Source organism: Vicia villosa, linkage group LG2, assembly GCF_029867415.1.
Source record: "Vicia villosa cultivar HV-30 ecotype Madison, WI linkage group LG2, Vvil1.0, whole genome shotgun sequence".
Classification (NCBI taxonomy): Eukaryota; Viridiplantae; Streptophyta; class Magnoliopsida; order Fabales; family Fabaceae; genus Vicia; species Vicia villosa.
The window spans coordinates 157,171,637-157,188,054 of NC_081181.1; the positions used below are offsets into that span (position 1 = coordinate 157,171,637).

Below are 16,418 nucleotides of genomic sequence, written 5' to 3' on the forward strand. Positions count from 1 at the left end.
ATTTTAACAAAAATCTATTTTTACCCTTCGATATATATTATGATTCAATATTTAATACTTTTTTAAATCTTTAATGTTTTTAATAACATCTAAAGTACATAATAAATTTTGAAATAGTGTTGATAATTCTCAAGTTAGTGAAATGTAATCGAAGAATCAATGAGATTAGCCGAGACGAAGAAAATTAAAATTTCTTTTATATTTTTATAGTATAATATTAAATAATAAACTTATTTTTATCATTAATTTTGATTAATTTAACTGAATTCAAATTTTATGTATTTCGTTAAATTTATCTATATAATTTTTATACAAATTTAAAATATTTTGATGTTTCTTAAATTTTTCACATATATTAAAATTGTTTTGTAAGTTTGTATTAATATATTTATTTTTATCAAATATAAATTAATTTAATAATATAATATAATATGATAAATAAATCACAAATTAATTTATTTTGAGATTAATGTTAAATCTTCAAGCACATGGATCATGAAGGAAATTCTGAGTACTAGAGAGCTAATCCAGAAGTATCAAACCCAATGGGATGATATGTGTCAGAAAGGAAAATTCTGCTGCGGTGAATTGTATCAAGCTTGCAACACTAGTCCTAACATTCCATGGAGTAAGCTGTGTTTGCAAATCCAGCAAGACCCTGTGCTATTATGATATTTTGGCTCTTATGTCATAGAAGGCTAGCTACCAAGAGTAGGTTATGTCATCTTGGATTCATCAACACAACTACTTGTAGTTTCTGTGATATGGTTGAAACTGACTGCCACATTTTCTTTGAATGTGAAGAATTTCAGAAGATTTGGATAGTTGGGCTTCAATGGCTGCAGACTAATCACATTCCCAAGTAATGGGACGAGGAATTCGTATGGATCATGAACATGGAAAAGGAAAAGGTTGGAGGGCTAAACTCTTCAAATTGGCCATTACCGAAGCTGTCTATGGCATTTGGCACCATAGAAATAGAGTGGTTTTTGGTAACTCTAGTGATTGCAATCAAATTATACATGAGATTATTAATAAAATTGTTTATAGGGGCTGGACTTGTAAGATTCTAAAACCTCATATAGCTATCCTTATGGTTGTATAGGTTTTTCTTTTAGACTTTGGTCTTTCTTGTAGCTGGATCCGTGGGATCGCTTTGTACCGATTATTTTTGGATCAATAAAGTCTTTGCTTCCAAATAAAAAATTAAAAAAATCACAAATTTCTTAATAAGAATGTCCTTTTGTGTCATTTTGTATTTATCAGCCTAATTTACCAAACACTCAAATTAACTTATCAGCTATCAGTCACCAACTACCAGCTATCAGTCACCAGCTATCAGTTACCAGTCACCAGCTACCAGCTAATTTTATCAAACAGAGCCTTACTCAAAATTTATAATTATCTTTTTAACATTTCAAAATTTCAAGAGGAATATTAAAAAAAATTGGATAACATTTTTTATGAACTATGTAGTAAGATTATATGAGATAGATCTAGTTTAATGAGTTGGTGTAGTCAAATCTATGAATCCCATCTCTGCTCACATTTTTTTTTGACATTGTTTGCACTAAGATCATGTGTGTTCGATCTTTTTGAGCTCTTTAATTTTGTTGCCATTATTCTTGTAAAAATATTTATTTATTGTTTTAAGAGACACAACATTGTTATGTGTTCTATGCCGATCAGATCGACTTTAGATAGATTTATGCTAATCATATTGATCCTGGCCAGCAGTCAGATAAATGTCCTATTTCTTTAAGAATCTTCATAAGATGCTAAGATTATCATCCTAGCGATTATTAAAGATCTCAGTTGTAAAGCATCCATCAGGTATTCGCAATTCACTCATAACTAATAGCAAGTTAATTATTCTCTCTCCCATTATACATAGGAAAGACGTCAAAATCAGATAATAAGTTTCAAATACAATTTCATTTCTCTCTTCATATACTGACTTGGACATTAAAGTTTAACCTTGCAGATACCCAGACTCCACCGCGTCGGAAGCCGCAATCTGCCATCACCACCATCCACTTTCTCATTTCTGGTTTTTAAATGGAACAGTGACGTCATTTGTGGGAATCGACTGTTGATTCCTACGATTTCCACGAATTAACATTCTTTCTCAAATTTTCGCAATTCATATTCTCTTATGATCATCAAAGCAAATATTTGTACTCAAATGCGAAAATCTACTGTGTTTTGATTTGATTCAGTATTATCTCAATCTCATTTCCTCAGATCTCCAGATTCTCAATTCTTACTTTCAGCGGTGGTGGTTGGATCTGAGGCTACTCGATTTGCCGCTGCGCACAAGAAGCTACTGCCACTGCGCACAAGAAGCTACTGCCACTGCTCAATCAATAAGGAATCAACCACTTATTCCTCCACCGCAAAGCGGCGCAGGTTTTAAAACGGTCATTCCACTTTATCTATAGCTGGTTATACTTTTGCAATTAGCCAAATCTGTTCAAGCGAATTTGACAGAAACTCATGTTACACTTCCTATTACGCAACCTGAAGACTTACCTAACCTCTAAACCCTCTAGGAGGACCTCAGTATGCAAAGTGCTAACGATTTGTTCAACAACATATTAAACATCGTTCGACAATAAAATTCATGCACCTTTCAAGTAAGGCTCCAGCGCCTTGAAGAAAGCCTTCTCAACGCTCTTTCCCGCGAAAATACAGTTCAAGAAGTTGTTTCAAGGAAGGCTCGTGTTGCCATCTGTAAACTAGTCGAGACAAAAAGAGACGAGGCTCTTCAATCAAAGGACCGACATAGAAGCATGAAGCATCAGACTCTTCCTCCCAACCCTGGTGGAGACAGGGGCAGTCATGCTCCTTCCCTAGCTCAAGTAAAAGCTCATTCGAGAAAGGTGCAGCTAAAACACCCACTGTCAATAAAAATACTGGAGAGCAAGATCCCTAAGTCTATGGAGAAACCAATCGAATTTAGCGATTATGACGAGAAAAGGGATTCATACGAGCATATGCAGTTTATGGATGATCGACTATGATACTTCAACGCTGATGACGCGTCCAATTGCAAGTTGTTTGCAGTAACCCTCATCATACCAGCTCAGTTATGGTTCAGTAGGCTGCCCGACGAATGTATTGATTCTTGGACAGAGTTCCGCAAAACAATTTCTATGTAATTCACTACCCATAAGCGACGACCTGTAACTGAAGTTGTCCTAAGCAAAAGCATGCAAGAGAAGAGAGAAAGTTTACGGTCATATATAAACTGATTTGCATAGGTATCTATTGAGGTAGAAGAAATCAATAACGCCTCCAGTGTTGGATCTTCGAGAATGGTCTTCTGATTGACCATCCTTTCAAGCAAAAGTTAGGAAAAAGGAAGGTAAAATTCGTCCAAGAAATGTTAACCATGTTCGATCCTTACATGATCTTGGAAGAGAAACTATCTACGCGTTTTATTAATCCTATCTATGTCGACCCTCACTCCAGTCACCTGGTTAAGAAGGAGTCCCACCGGCCACCGGTGTCGGGATGATCCTAACAGGGGAATGATAGGGAAGTACAATAAGTACACTCCTCTGACGGTCTCTTGTGAGAAGATTAATCAAGACTATGTAAACACTGAATTTCGAAAAGCAGAACCAACCCGCATACCCCGTTGAGAGTTATCCCAGACCAACAAATCAAACTACTGTCACTTCCATAGAAGCCATGACCACAATAAAGAGGGGCCGACTAGATGAATATGTGAAAGGAGGAAAGTGGGATAGAGAGGAGTTTCCTAAGGGTAAGTCTCCCTTAAAGATCGCAATGGCCGAGACAAGTGGGGAAAACAGGGAAGTAAGCAAAGGAAAGTGTCCATACATTGCTGCCATAACTGGAGGAGCACCGCAGACAAACCTCCCGTCCAACGGTACCATGAAGAGAAAAATTGTAGAAATTATGGTTGTCTACCGTAAGGAGAGCAACATGCCAGCATAAATCCCCAACCAACCTATGCTTCGGTTTCAGAACTCAGAAAAAGTCTGAGGCATTGCCAACAAAAATTTCCCCTCGTGATCATTGCTACAATAGGGAAGTTTGGCGTATCTCAGATCCTCATCAATATTGACAGTTCCTGCGACATCATGTATTCTGAGTTATTTGAGAAAATGGATCTAAACTGAAGTAACTTGCTGCCATATGAAGGCTCAGACCTCCAAGTATTCAACGGGACCACAACCCGTCCCTAGGAATATGTGGAACTAATAGTTTTCATTGACATTGGGGAAGATATCCAAACTGTAAATTCTCAATTTCTTATTGTTCCTTGCAGGAGTGTTTACAACTGCATCTTCGGGTGACCTTTTACGGTCATTCTAGACGTCGTCGCCTCGCTAGTCCAAAGAGGATTGCCAGACTCTCCAAAAAGATAACGGAGAAGGCTTAACCAAGGAGTTCAACGTCACTTTCCTCCTCGGGCAACTCAATAGGATGGGAATCCATCCTCCAAAAAATGGCTGAAAAGGTCTTAAGGACCAAATAAATAAGCGACGACCATCTCACCTGGTTATATTTCCTATTCTTTAATCATCCCAAATGCTATGCCTAAATCATTTACCCTTTGTATACATATATCTCTACCAATAGAAAAACAAAAATATGCTTTCTAAAGACACTATTTTCTTTATGATTATGCATAGCAATAGGAAATCTGATGTACAACCAAAGATATTGATGCCCGAAACACATAAAGTTAGGGGTGTTGTCGAAGAGGCTTTGTATGTCTGACTAAAGCAACCAATACCCCACATAAAGTCAGGGGTACTGCCGGAGACGCTTTGTATGTCTGAGTAAAGCAATCACCCCCCCCCCCCCCGTATAAAGTCAGGGGTGTTGTCTGACACGCTTTGTACGTCATGCTAAAGCAGTCAATCCCCCACATAAAAACAGGGGTGATCTCATAGACGCTTTATATGTCTGGCTAAAGCAATCAATCTCCCTTAAATAATGATGTCACACCCCTGTCTAGCACCTAGCCACTCTAGATGTCATGGTGGGTTGGCCACACGTATATCTCTGGTCGTGTTTTCATCTAGTGGGGAGAAGGGGAACCGACCCTTGATAAGGAACGGTCGTAGTGACGTCCAGTAACCTTTGAGGGAAGACCTCGCAAGTTCATAAAGACTCAAAGTTGTCCCGAGATCGTGTGAAACGCCTTAAAACGGCGGCGTCCAATCAACTCCGAGGGAAGAAGACGCGGTCTGAATCACAAAGGATTAGCAAATGTTAAGCCTAGAATGAAAATACAGGATGCAAGAGTAAAACCTGTCAAATAAACTCTAGAATTCACCAGATAAAGAAAATATTGAATTTTATTATATCAAAAGATGATCTTTGACTCATGCCAAAAGTGTTTAAATACATAAGAAAGAAACTTTAATCGACTTTTAATCTAAAACAGAAGAAAATAGAAGAAGAAGAAGAAGAAAAAGAAAAAGAAACCCTAATGGACTTTTAATCCAAAACAGAAATAAAATAGAAAATTGCGGAAAATATTAAAATATTGTTTTTGTACAAAAAACAAGTCGGATGGCTTATAAAGCATTCCTACATTAGTCTCCTTCAACTCTAAAGAACTCAACCCCGAGTTCTCTTTTTGAAAAATAGCCTCATCTGCTTGATACTCACGAACATTTGCAACACTGAAAGTATTGAATATATTCATGAAATCCGAGAGAGTTACCACATAAGCATTATTATTGATCTTTCGAGTCACTATGAACGGACCATACTTGCGTGGTTGCAGCTCGCTGTAAGTACCAATTAGAAACCTCTCCTTACATAAAAACTCCATCACATCATCTTCCATATTAAAATATTTAACTTTCTGGTGTTTATTTAGCATGGGAAGCAAATCGTTTGGTAGCTCATCTACCGTCAATTTTTCTAGAATTATTGTTTCCTCCTTTACAATACTCATCAGCCCTTTACTCGCCACTTGACAGAAAAATTCAGTTTCTTTAACAGTCTTAGTATGCTCCATCACTAACTACTTTCCCCTTGTATTCTTATCAAAATGAAAAACAGGAGCCATAACAATTTTAAGTGCGCCCCATGTAAACATCATCACGTTATCTCGTCCTAAGTGATATCATTATCAAACTGTCAAGGCCTACCAACTATACTATGAAAAACATCTATATCAAGAACATCACAAAGTACCTCTTCTCTATAATGATTTCCGATGGAGATAGGAACTCTACAAGCTAGTGTTACTCGAACTTGGGAGCCCTTGCTTACCCAACCGAGGTTGTATGGCTTCTCATGGGGTTTTGTGAACAACTTCAAATATTCTACCAATTTCAGTGACACCAGATTCTCCATGGTGCCACTATCCGCAATCAGATTACACACCTTGTTCTTGATAGAACAAGTTGTTTTAAACAAATTATTCGGTTACCATCATCTTTGGATGCTAGTTAAAATCTCTATAACACAAACTTTACCGCATCATCAGATTCTTCCTCTACAAACTCAACCCTTGCATATTCATCGTTCTCAATAATATTGAGCTGAGATAGAAGTGTTTATAGAGAAAAAATACTTGTTCTATCAATACTCACTTGTTGACCAGACAATAGGCAAATTTGATTAACAATATCGAGCACAAATAACATTTGAAGCTCTGTAGCCTGACCAAACAATAAAATATCATCTACAAACATCAAGTGAGATATGAGAGGACCATTTCTACCTTGCCTCCAGAGTTTTCCAAAAGCCTACCTCCACACTATGAGAAATAAGATGAGGCAATTTATCCATACAAACAACAAAGAGGAACAGAGAAATACAATCTCCTTATTTGATACGTCTTAGAGGGTTGGAAAACTATGATCTAGTTCAATTCCATTTCACATTAGTAGTTACAGTTGTAATAGAGGCTATAATAATAGTTATTAGCTCTGAAGAAAATCCCACCTCCTTCAAGATATTTTCAATGAAAGACCACTTTAAAATATCATATGCTTTAGTTAAATAAACTTTAATAAAAAAATATCTCATATTCCCTTTCATCTTATGCCTGCTATGAACCATTACTTGTGATACCAAAATATTATCATGAATGCTTCTCCTGATACAAAGCCCGTTTGAAAAGGAGACACAATTTGAGGAATAATAATCTTCTACCTATTTATAACCACTATGTTAATAATCTTATACAAATTATTATAAAGAGAAATGAGACTAAACTGATTAATAAACTCAAGATGTGATACATTAGAAATTAAGAAGATATTTGTTTGACTAATCTCAACAAGCGCATCTAGATTAGCACACATTTTCTTTCTAAAATTACAAGTATTTGATCCAATGACATCCCAATTTTTTGATAAAAACCAGCAGGATATCCACCTGGTCCAGGTGCTTTCCAAGGTCCTATATCAATAACTGCCTGCCTAACCTTCGTAGCATTCACATGAATACTTAAAAGATTTAAAGGCTCTTGGGAAACTCTAGGATAAGAAACAGGTGTCTGAAACCATGCATTTTTCTAGCAGCTTTAGTAAAAAGATTCTTGTAAAAGGAAGTTGCCATAGGTTGAAGTTGGTGTTCATCTTCCACCCACATGCCATTAGTGTCTCGGAGCATTTGAACTAGATTTACTTATAGGAGATCCAAATTTATGGTTGACTCCCCTGGACCCAGGAGGATGGTCGGATGTGAACGACGTTTGTCGACAGACCTACCTATCTGACCCATGCAAAAGAAGTTTGGATAGCTCTCTGTGTTTAGTCTTTCCTTTGGAACGACGATGCTGGTCGGGAATACGAAACTACTACAAACTGATCTCCTTGCAACCAGAGTCCGGGGAGTTTTTCCTCATGGCATCTTCATTAAATATTGGTTACTTGACTGGCCCAAGTGATAAAGAAAAGGTGTGGCATACTTCATCCCAATCTGTTAGATCCGAGCTAAGGAGACCTCCGCTTAGCAGGTGGAGATCATGTGGTACCTATAGGAGGTGCCCCGGTACCTGACCTCTGCTTGATGTTAAATATGAACTCGTCGTATCTTCGATGTAGCCACAATGAGTACCACGTTAGCGATGCGAAGTACAAGCGACATTACGCCGGAAAATGGACGATGAATCTTAGGAATTCTCTTTAAGGAAGTTGCCTTCATTTTCTGGTAATCTTGGTGTGGATCCATATCTGGATCTAGGATTCTTTCTTTTGTTATTTTACGAAGTTCTCAGGGCAATTAGAGATGTTTTACGAAGTTCTCAAGGCAATTAGATATGTGGAATCTGATGAATCGTAGTTGAAATGATGATTTATTGAATCGACTGAGACATATCTTTGCATTCGCTTCTGAACGTTCTTGATTTCGTGACCTGAGGAGGTTATGAACTGGTCAATCGGAGATTGGGTATGAAATTATGGAAATTATAGGAATCGAAAGTTGATTCACACAGACACCACCACTATTCCGTTTGGGAATCAAAAATGGATGTAGTTAGAGAATTGATGATCTTGAAACAGTGGTGCTGATCTCAATCACGGTGGCGCGGGGTGGACCTGCATAATTAGCACTCTAGCGCCCAAGTCAATTCAAGATTCAAGATGAATGTAGTGAAAGTGGAGATCGGAGAATGTATCTGACTTTTGCGTGAACTAATTTATACCTTAGGTCAAGTGGAGTGGATATGAGATGAATTGGACCTTAGTCGTTTTAGTCCAGAACAATTCACTACTCCTCCTTTTGTATTTAGAGTCGTTTGTCCAACATTGAGAACAAAATCTCCAATGGAAGCAAGAGCATCAGCGCTTTTACGAATGCGAAGAAGATAGTCTCGTATGGAGGAATTGTTGAGTGTGCTGGAATACAAAGATGATTTCCCTTGACACAAGTTTGTTGGTATGTAAAAATTAGCATAAAAAAGTGATCCCATGGTTCAAACACATGAGCACAACATGTAAGGATTTTACTAGATAATGTTGATCAAAGCCAAAAAAAGAAGAAGCAATTAATCACATGAATAATTTGATACTTGCTCATGATTAATCTTTGTCGCATAATGATCATGAGAAATTTAAAAGGAACACGAGAACAAGCAGCAAACTCTCTGAAATTGTGAGCATTGACATGTGGATCAATATGTTTGACACCATATATGGAAGTTCTCTTCAATGAGTTTTTTCTAAAATTTTCAGAGAAAAATATAAGGAAGGGGAATAAGCTTTGTTCGAAGTTTGTGAATACAACGGGGAGAATAACGAATTACTTGAGCCATGTGACATGTGACGGTGAAGGTGTGAGGTATGTTGGAACTAATTTAGCAATTAATCCTTATAAAGCATGATCTATACAAAGATTAAAAAAATCTCTTGATAAAGACAACAGTAATTCTAAAACATATTCCAACCCCCTACCGATCGTAATTGCGGGAAATCGAACCGCGGTCTTCCCTACCAAGTTCGACGTCAATCACCACTAAACCAACTAACGATTAGTGATACCATATTAAAAATTAAACTATGAATTCTTTTATCTTTTCAAGTATGTTTTCATTTAATGAATTGTTAGTCACAAAAAGCTAATAGGTCACCTTAAATAAGCTAACAAGCTTAAGTCACACTCGTACAACTATCATAGCTTATTTTGGGAGTTAGTTACATAGTGTTTAGGCTATAATCTCAAATGGGTAAACAGAAACATCCTATGGGGTAATGATAAACACGACTTACACGCTATGCTACTATTTAGAAGATGTAAATGGTGATCATATATGAATAAATGTTTCTTCATTTAAGATTTTGTTAACGATTGAATTAATAAAAATGACTTGTTCTAGCTGCTCTTTCTTCAAGTCCCTCATTTTTTTTTTTCCAAATGACATTAGGTATGGTTTAATGGAACTGTTTCCATGAATTGTTATTGAAGACACAGGTTCATCTTTCCGTGTTCTTCAAGTTCCTCATACTTTTGTTTTCCAAATGACATTAAGTATGGATTAATGGAACTTAGAGTTGGGCAGGTTGGCAGAACTCAAAATGTTGGGAAGAACAAGAATGAATCAAACACTTACATATTTAAGATGAAAAATAATAATAACCAGATACAAATACCAATCTGCCACACTTAGAATTAGATTATATGCCACGCTTTTGCATAAAAGAAAAGAAAAAAAAATAGAGACCACAACTTGTCGCAAGACTAAGCCATCATCAAACAGAATAAGTAGACGAACTCAGCAAACACACATCAAATGTTTCCATCTCCAAGTTTGATAAATAAAATAAACTAACCATCTTAGAAATTCATCTTTTGTTTGGCCAAAGCCAACATTCATAATTAAATAGAAACATAAATACTTTGTGCACACAACAAAGATAAATATAAAGATTACCACTGAATATATTGTACCAAGAAACCTAATTATGTTGGAGTGCTTGGCAATGAAATTAGACTGTTAGTGTGAAGCCATACCTCATGATCAGCCATGGCAATGCTCTCAATCTTGGTCACTTTTCTAGTCTTGACATTGTAACTAAAATGCATGGTGCACCTGCCTGCAGGCAAGTTTTCTTCTCTCATTGGTAATATAGCTACTCGAAAGATAATTTGATCGCAGATCCAATAACGAAATGCCAGAACTGTAATATTAAGCTCTTGGCCACAAACAGCCACATAATCAAAAGGTCCCATCTCATGGTAAAGAGACCATTTTTCAGAATCAAAATCCAAAATGTAGATTTGAAATGTCTTATAATGATCATCTTCATACTCACACACAATGCAAGAAAGTAGATTTCCCATCCATAAAAATTCCGCAATAGGATGAGGATCCATGGACACAGGGGGAAGTGAAAATTTTCTAACAGTAATTTCCTTGTCAACATCCACCACAGTTATTCCATACTGTGCAGATATCCAGTAAAGATAATTTCCTCCATCATAAAGTGGTTTCCATAAATTATGCCAGTCACGAGGAGCTTCTTTTCTATCTATCTCTTTCCATGAGCTATCTATTCCAATTGTTAGCACATAGAAAACATACGAAAAAACACCAGAAACCTCTAGGATGTCTATGTAGAACAGCTTGAATTTAGCAGTGTGAGGAACACACACTAAAGCAAACTGAACCCCAAGTTGAAATCGCTTTCGTGACATGGGTAAAGGAGGAATTCTAAGCCAACACTTGATGATGGGGTTCACAAGGAAAGTTTGTGCTTCCATAAGACTGCGGTGAAGCAGCAGCAATATGCCATTGCAACTGGTGACAATCCTTCCCAATTTTGAAGGTGTTCCCAAATCAGTCCTTTCAAATTCAAACTGACCATTCACACAATTTTTGATATCCAAGAAATAAGATCTACTTTCAGAGCCACAATTTTCAACGTAAAGACCGGGTTTAGAATTTGTTAGGCATGCTTGAGCAAATTGGGAGGTTCGAATAGTAGTGGCCCAAGGTTTGCAAACATATCTTGCAGAGTTAACAAGACATTTAAGAGAAACGAAATTAAGTATGTGAAGCATCAAGTCTTGAGGGAGCAGCACATTTGAAATGACTTTACATCTCTTACTACTGTTTGAGTTGGAGTCTGAATCATCATTGTGAGTGCTGCACTTGTTTGATAATTTAAGACTCTGGCTTCTAGTTACTATTCTTCCCATTATTACTGGTATAGGTCACAACAAAGAATTATATTAATAACTAATTTGATGTCAGAGCTGATCTCCCGAACCGAACTATATTGGTGGTGATAAACCCAAAAAAAAAAAAAAAAAACTAATTTGAATTGAAAATGTGACATCATGATCCTATCCTAATCCTAATATAACGTAATAGGGTTAGTAGATTTGAAATGGAAATAAAAGCAAACTCTGAAACTGCAAAAGCTCACTGTAAAATTGAAAAACATAAATACAGAAGAATGCAAGCATCAATATTCAATAGTAAAGTGATGTTATAGTAGCATTAGTAGGTGATTTTGTTGAGATCTATTTTCTAGTGATTGATATGCACATGAAGCGAAATCGAATCAAGAGGAAACAGATTGCAGCAAAGATTTGCAGTTACCTTGGTTGATTGGGAGAATTTCATGTGCAAAGAGGTATCTTCTTCTGCCCTAGCGCGCCATCACAGTGGAGTTTTCGAAATTGTTGGTATTTTGTCATTTATGTGTATGTTGGGCTCAAAGCCCATTATAATTTGGTGGGTTTGTAACACACTTTGGGAGAGGTGTATTTGAAAAAAGAAATAAAATTAAAGACAATAAAGTTATAACAAAATCAAGTACGTAATTGTGGTTTGGCGCTTCATGCACATATACAAATTTTCTATACCAATTTTGAATTGCTAATAAATTTTTTTTATATATAGTTAACTTTGTATTCAAGGAAAATACATAGGGGTACTAGGCCCAAATACAAAAAATAGTTCTATACAATTAATCCAACGCAACACTAATTTACAAATATATTAGAGGATTCTTAGACCATTCATAAAAATTACAAACACCTTCTTCCTAGCCCTTATCGCTAACCACCACCGAGAATACATTATTACATTATGAACAATCTCATTTGAATCGGTCACCCCATTGTTGAATATGATTTCATTACGGTGTCTCCACAAACACCAGCAAACTGCCAGTCAGATTTCGCCAACTCTATTGTTATCGCATAACGGTTTTAACATATTCACTATTTGAATAAAATGATCACAACAATTGATCTCCTCCTCATAATCTAAACCAAGCCAAATAAAAATCTTCTGTCATACCACCCTTGCACAATAGCAAGTAATAAAAAAATGATTAATCTCTTCCACCTGATCACATCCAAACGCGCACAAAGAATCTGCCATGTTCAGAATAATCCCCCTTTTTATCAGTTGAAATTTTGAAGGAAGCCTATCATGCATCAATCTCCATCCAAAAATTTGAACTTTTGATGATACCTTCGCTTTCCATATCGCGCGGCTAATGTTGCCCTCGCCCTGCTATCACCCACCACAACCGCTGAATCTTGTACGAGTTTGGCATATTATGACCAAACCAAATAGCAATGTGAATCTTGTAACGACCAAACCAACACATCTCTATTCTGACCAGATGGAGCAACGAGTTCCAACACTGTCTTCAAGTCTCTTAATTCAGAATTGGCCTCTTGGCTTAATACCCCAAAACAATTATCAACCTGTCATTCCCAAAAATTTCCTACCCAACGACCCATATTTCGTACACTACTGTTAGGATCCTCAACTCTCTGGTATAAAGTTGGAAAGATGTACCTAAAAGCTTTATGCCCCAACCATTGCAAATTATGAAACGGAGTAGAAACACCGTTTCCAATTCTGCTAGACATAACCTGAGTAAACCAATGTTATCAGTAGAATCCCCTAGTGTCATACCCCAATTTTTGACCCTAATATCATACATCATTTGCATTTCAATCATCAATCAAGATCACAATCTTGAGGTATCATTTTTCCTTTGAGGGGAATCATCAAGCACTTTTAGCTTTTTATTTGTTATACTAACCCAAATACCAAAAACATTGCTTTATTTCTTTGTAGGCTTTTGTTTTGTAGGTACCAAGCCAAGACATGCAATAAACAAGGCATTTTTCACATTTTTGACTGATGAAATCGATTTCCCTACTGGGTAAATCGATTTCCCTGCAGCAATCTTCACCAAAATCACATTCTGGACAGCATGAAATCGATTTCCCTCCTGGGTAAATCGATTTCCCCAGTGTATTTTGCGCCAAATTCTCTTCTGGAACAGAGTGAAATCGATTTCACTCCTGGGGAAATCGATTTCCTTAAGGCGAAATTCAAAAAATATAAGGAGGGAGGCTTGACATCATTTTGGCACCTTTTTATTTGATCATTTTACCAATTTTCCACCTCATCAAAATTAACCCCTTCATTAAACCCACTTAAACCTCATTTTACCATTTAAATACCACTTTAATCACCAATTAAACACAAGTTAATTACCAAATGCAAAAAGACCAAACTACCACTACTCTTGCTCCAATTCTATAAATAGAGGCCACTACTCTCTCATTTCTCAAGCTTTGAGAGCCAAAAAACCCCTTGCAATTTCTCTCCTCATCCCTACCAAATTCACCAAAGCTCTTTGTTCTTTCATAAAGTTTGTGAGTCACACCTTGAACCTCACAAACTTTGAGCTAAACCACCATCTATTTCACTCTTTTTTCTTCAATTGTTGAGAGATCAAGATTTGTGTTGGTGATTCTTGAAGTAGATCTAAGTTTTGTCCAAGATTTGGTAATTTTTCTTCATCCTTTTTGTATATCACAATGTGATTCTTTGTTGTTTGTGTTCAATGCATCTTTGATGCTATATTGGTGCTATTTGTTGGTGATTTGATGGAAAATTCGTGCTCTAATTGATGTGTGATCATAAGGTGTTTGTATATTTGTTCAAGTCAAGTTTCATGCCTTTAAATGCTGTTTTTGCTGAAATTTACACTGAGGAAATCGATTTCCTTAAGGCTGAAATCGATTTCCTGCTGAACGTAACTTGTTTTTTTTGAAAACTGCACTATGGAAATCGATTTCCCCTTGCATGAAATCAATTTCCAGCAGGCAGAATGTGATTTTTTGCCTTTTTTGTGCTTGTTTTGGCTTCTTTCTTCCTACACTTCATTAATATCATTGGATCTAGGGTGTTGATAGGTTTGAAATGACTTAATCCACCAAAATGGATGAATGATATTAATGATAGTGTGAGTTGATAATCTTTTGTGTTTTCATTCTTATTTTCATCTTATCTTTCTTTTGATCGATGAAAGTCTTGACATCTTGAGAATTCTATGGATTCTTGATGAAGACTAGATCAATTTGTTTTCATTCTTTTTTTTTTTCATCTTATCTTTCTTTTGATCGATGAAAGTCTTAATATCTTGAGAATTCTATGGATTCTTGATAAAGACTAGATCAATTTGTTTTCATTCTTATCTTTTTTCATCTTATCTTTCTTTTGATCGATGAAAGTCTTGATATCTTGAGAATTCTATGGATTCTTGATAAAGGCTAGATCAATTTGTTTTCATTCTTATCTTTTTTCATCTTATCTTTCTTTTGATCGATGAAAGTCTTGATATCTTGAGAATTCTATGGATTCTTGATAAAGGCTAGATCATTTCTTCTTCTCCTTCTTATTTTTTTTATTGATGATCTTGATACATGGAGAGTTCTCCTACATTTGTCCCGACTCGATAAAAGATCAAATATGGAAGAGAATTGTATGCGGTTGATTTATGACTTATGGAAATTTATCGTGTAGTCGCTATGATTTTATCAAGCTTCTGATAAGTTTCCATTGACCTTAAATCCGAGTACATCATTCACTCACCATCGATCTTCATTACTAACTTTGATAACATACTTGACAAGTTTCAAGATGGTTATCTTTAACATCTAACAACTAACTTTAACTTCCTCCATTTATTATACCGCTCTTTATATTTCTCGCTTTATCGCTTTATTTTATCATTTCATCATATTTACATTCCGCCATTTTCTCTTTGTCCATTTGGACGTTTATAATTCCGCTATTTTCTCTTTGTCCATTGGGCATATGTTTATGCTTCCGCTATTTTCATTTTGTCCACTTGGACCATACTTTACTTTTATGCTAAAACACTAATAAACAACAAAAATCTAAAAAACACATAAGGCTCTCTTTGGACTATTGGTTACTATCCCTAGCATTTTGGAGATTCGGACTTATGGACCTAGTGCCTCTGGACTCTTATTCTGTTATTACTCTGCTATTATTCTGTCTGTCTGGCATTGGATTGTTGTCTGTTTGTATGTGCAGGTATTTCCTTGAAAGCCCTTGATGGTTAATTCCAAGGCATTGAGATAAGGATTTTACCCGAAAACAGCCGTTACTCTGCCCGATTTTCGTCAGAATTTTCAATGTGCTTAATGCAAAATGGTGCTAAGATAATAAATTCATCTGGATCCCCAAGTGATAATGTGTTGGTTTAGTATTGATATTCCAAAGGAAAGGAAATCTACCTTGACTCACAATGTCAAGTATTGGCTTCTTATTTCGGTTAGATTGTTTCTTTCCTTAGCTTTTATTTTACGCAATAGGATAGCCTCTTCATCTCCTCCCCTTCTTTAATTTTCAAAATCTTCTCCCTTTTTCTAAAACATTCTTATGTTTGCAACCTTTTCAAAACCTTTTCTCAAAAAATATCTTTCGCCCTTAGTGGCTTTTCTTCAAAAGTTTAGACACCGTTAATTGTCGAAACGAGTGGTTATACCCCACGATTTTGAAATTGATTGATATAATGAAATCTTTTCCGCGTGAGAGAGCTAGTGGCATACTCGTCGATTTTATCCGAGTTGGAGCCCTTCTTTCATTTGCGATGCAAAGAACTTGTTTGTTCTCATGCTCA

The 16,418-nt window shown here is 36.2% G+C and overlaps 1 protein-coding gene across 1 annotated transcript; it reads right to left on the reverse strand.

Annotated features, from left to right (window-relative positions):
• Positions 1-6,033: 6,033 nt before the first annotated feature.
• LOC131652659 (uncharacterized) lies at positions 6,034-12,139 on the reverse strand. Its single transcript, XM_058922589.1, has 2 exons — positions 12,053-12,139; positions 6,034-11,651 (listed from the first exon to the last, which is right to left on the reverse strand). The coding sequence occupies exon 2, from the start codon at positions 11,644-11,646 to the stop codon at positions 10,408-10,410; it is 1,239 nt and encodes a 412-aa protein (XP_058778572.1). The 5' UTR covers positions 11,647-11,651; positions 12,053-12,139; the 3' UTR covers positions 6,034-10,407.
• Positions 12,140-16,418: the final 4,279 nt, after the last annotated feature.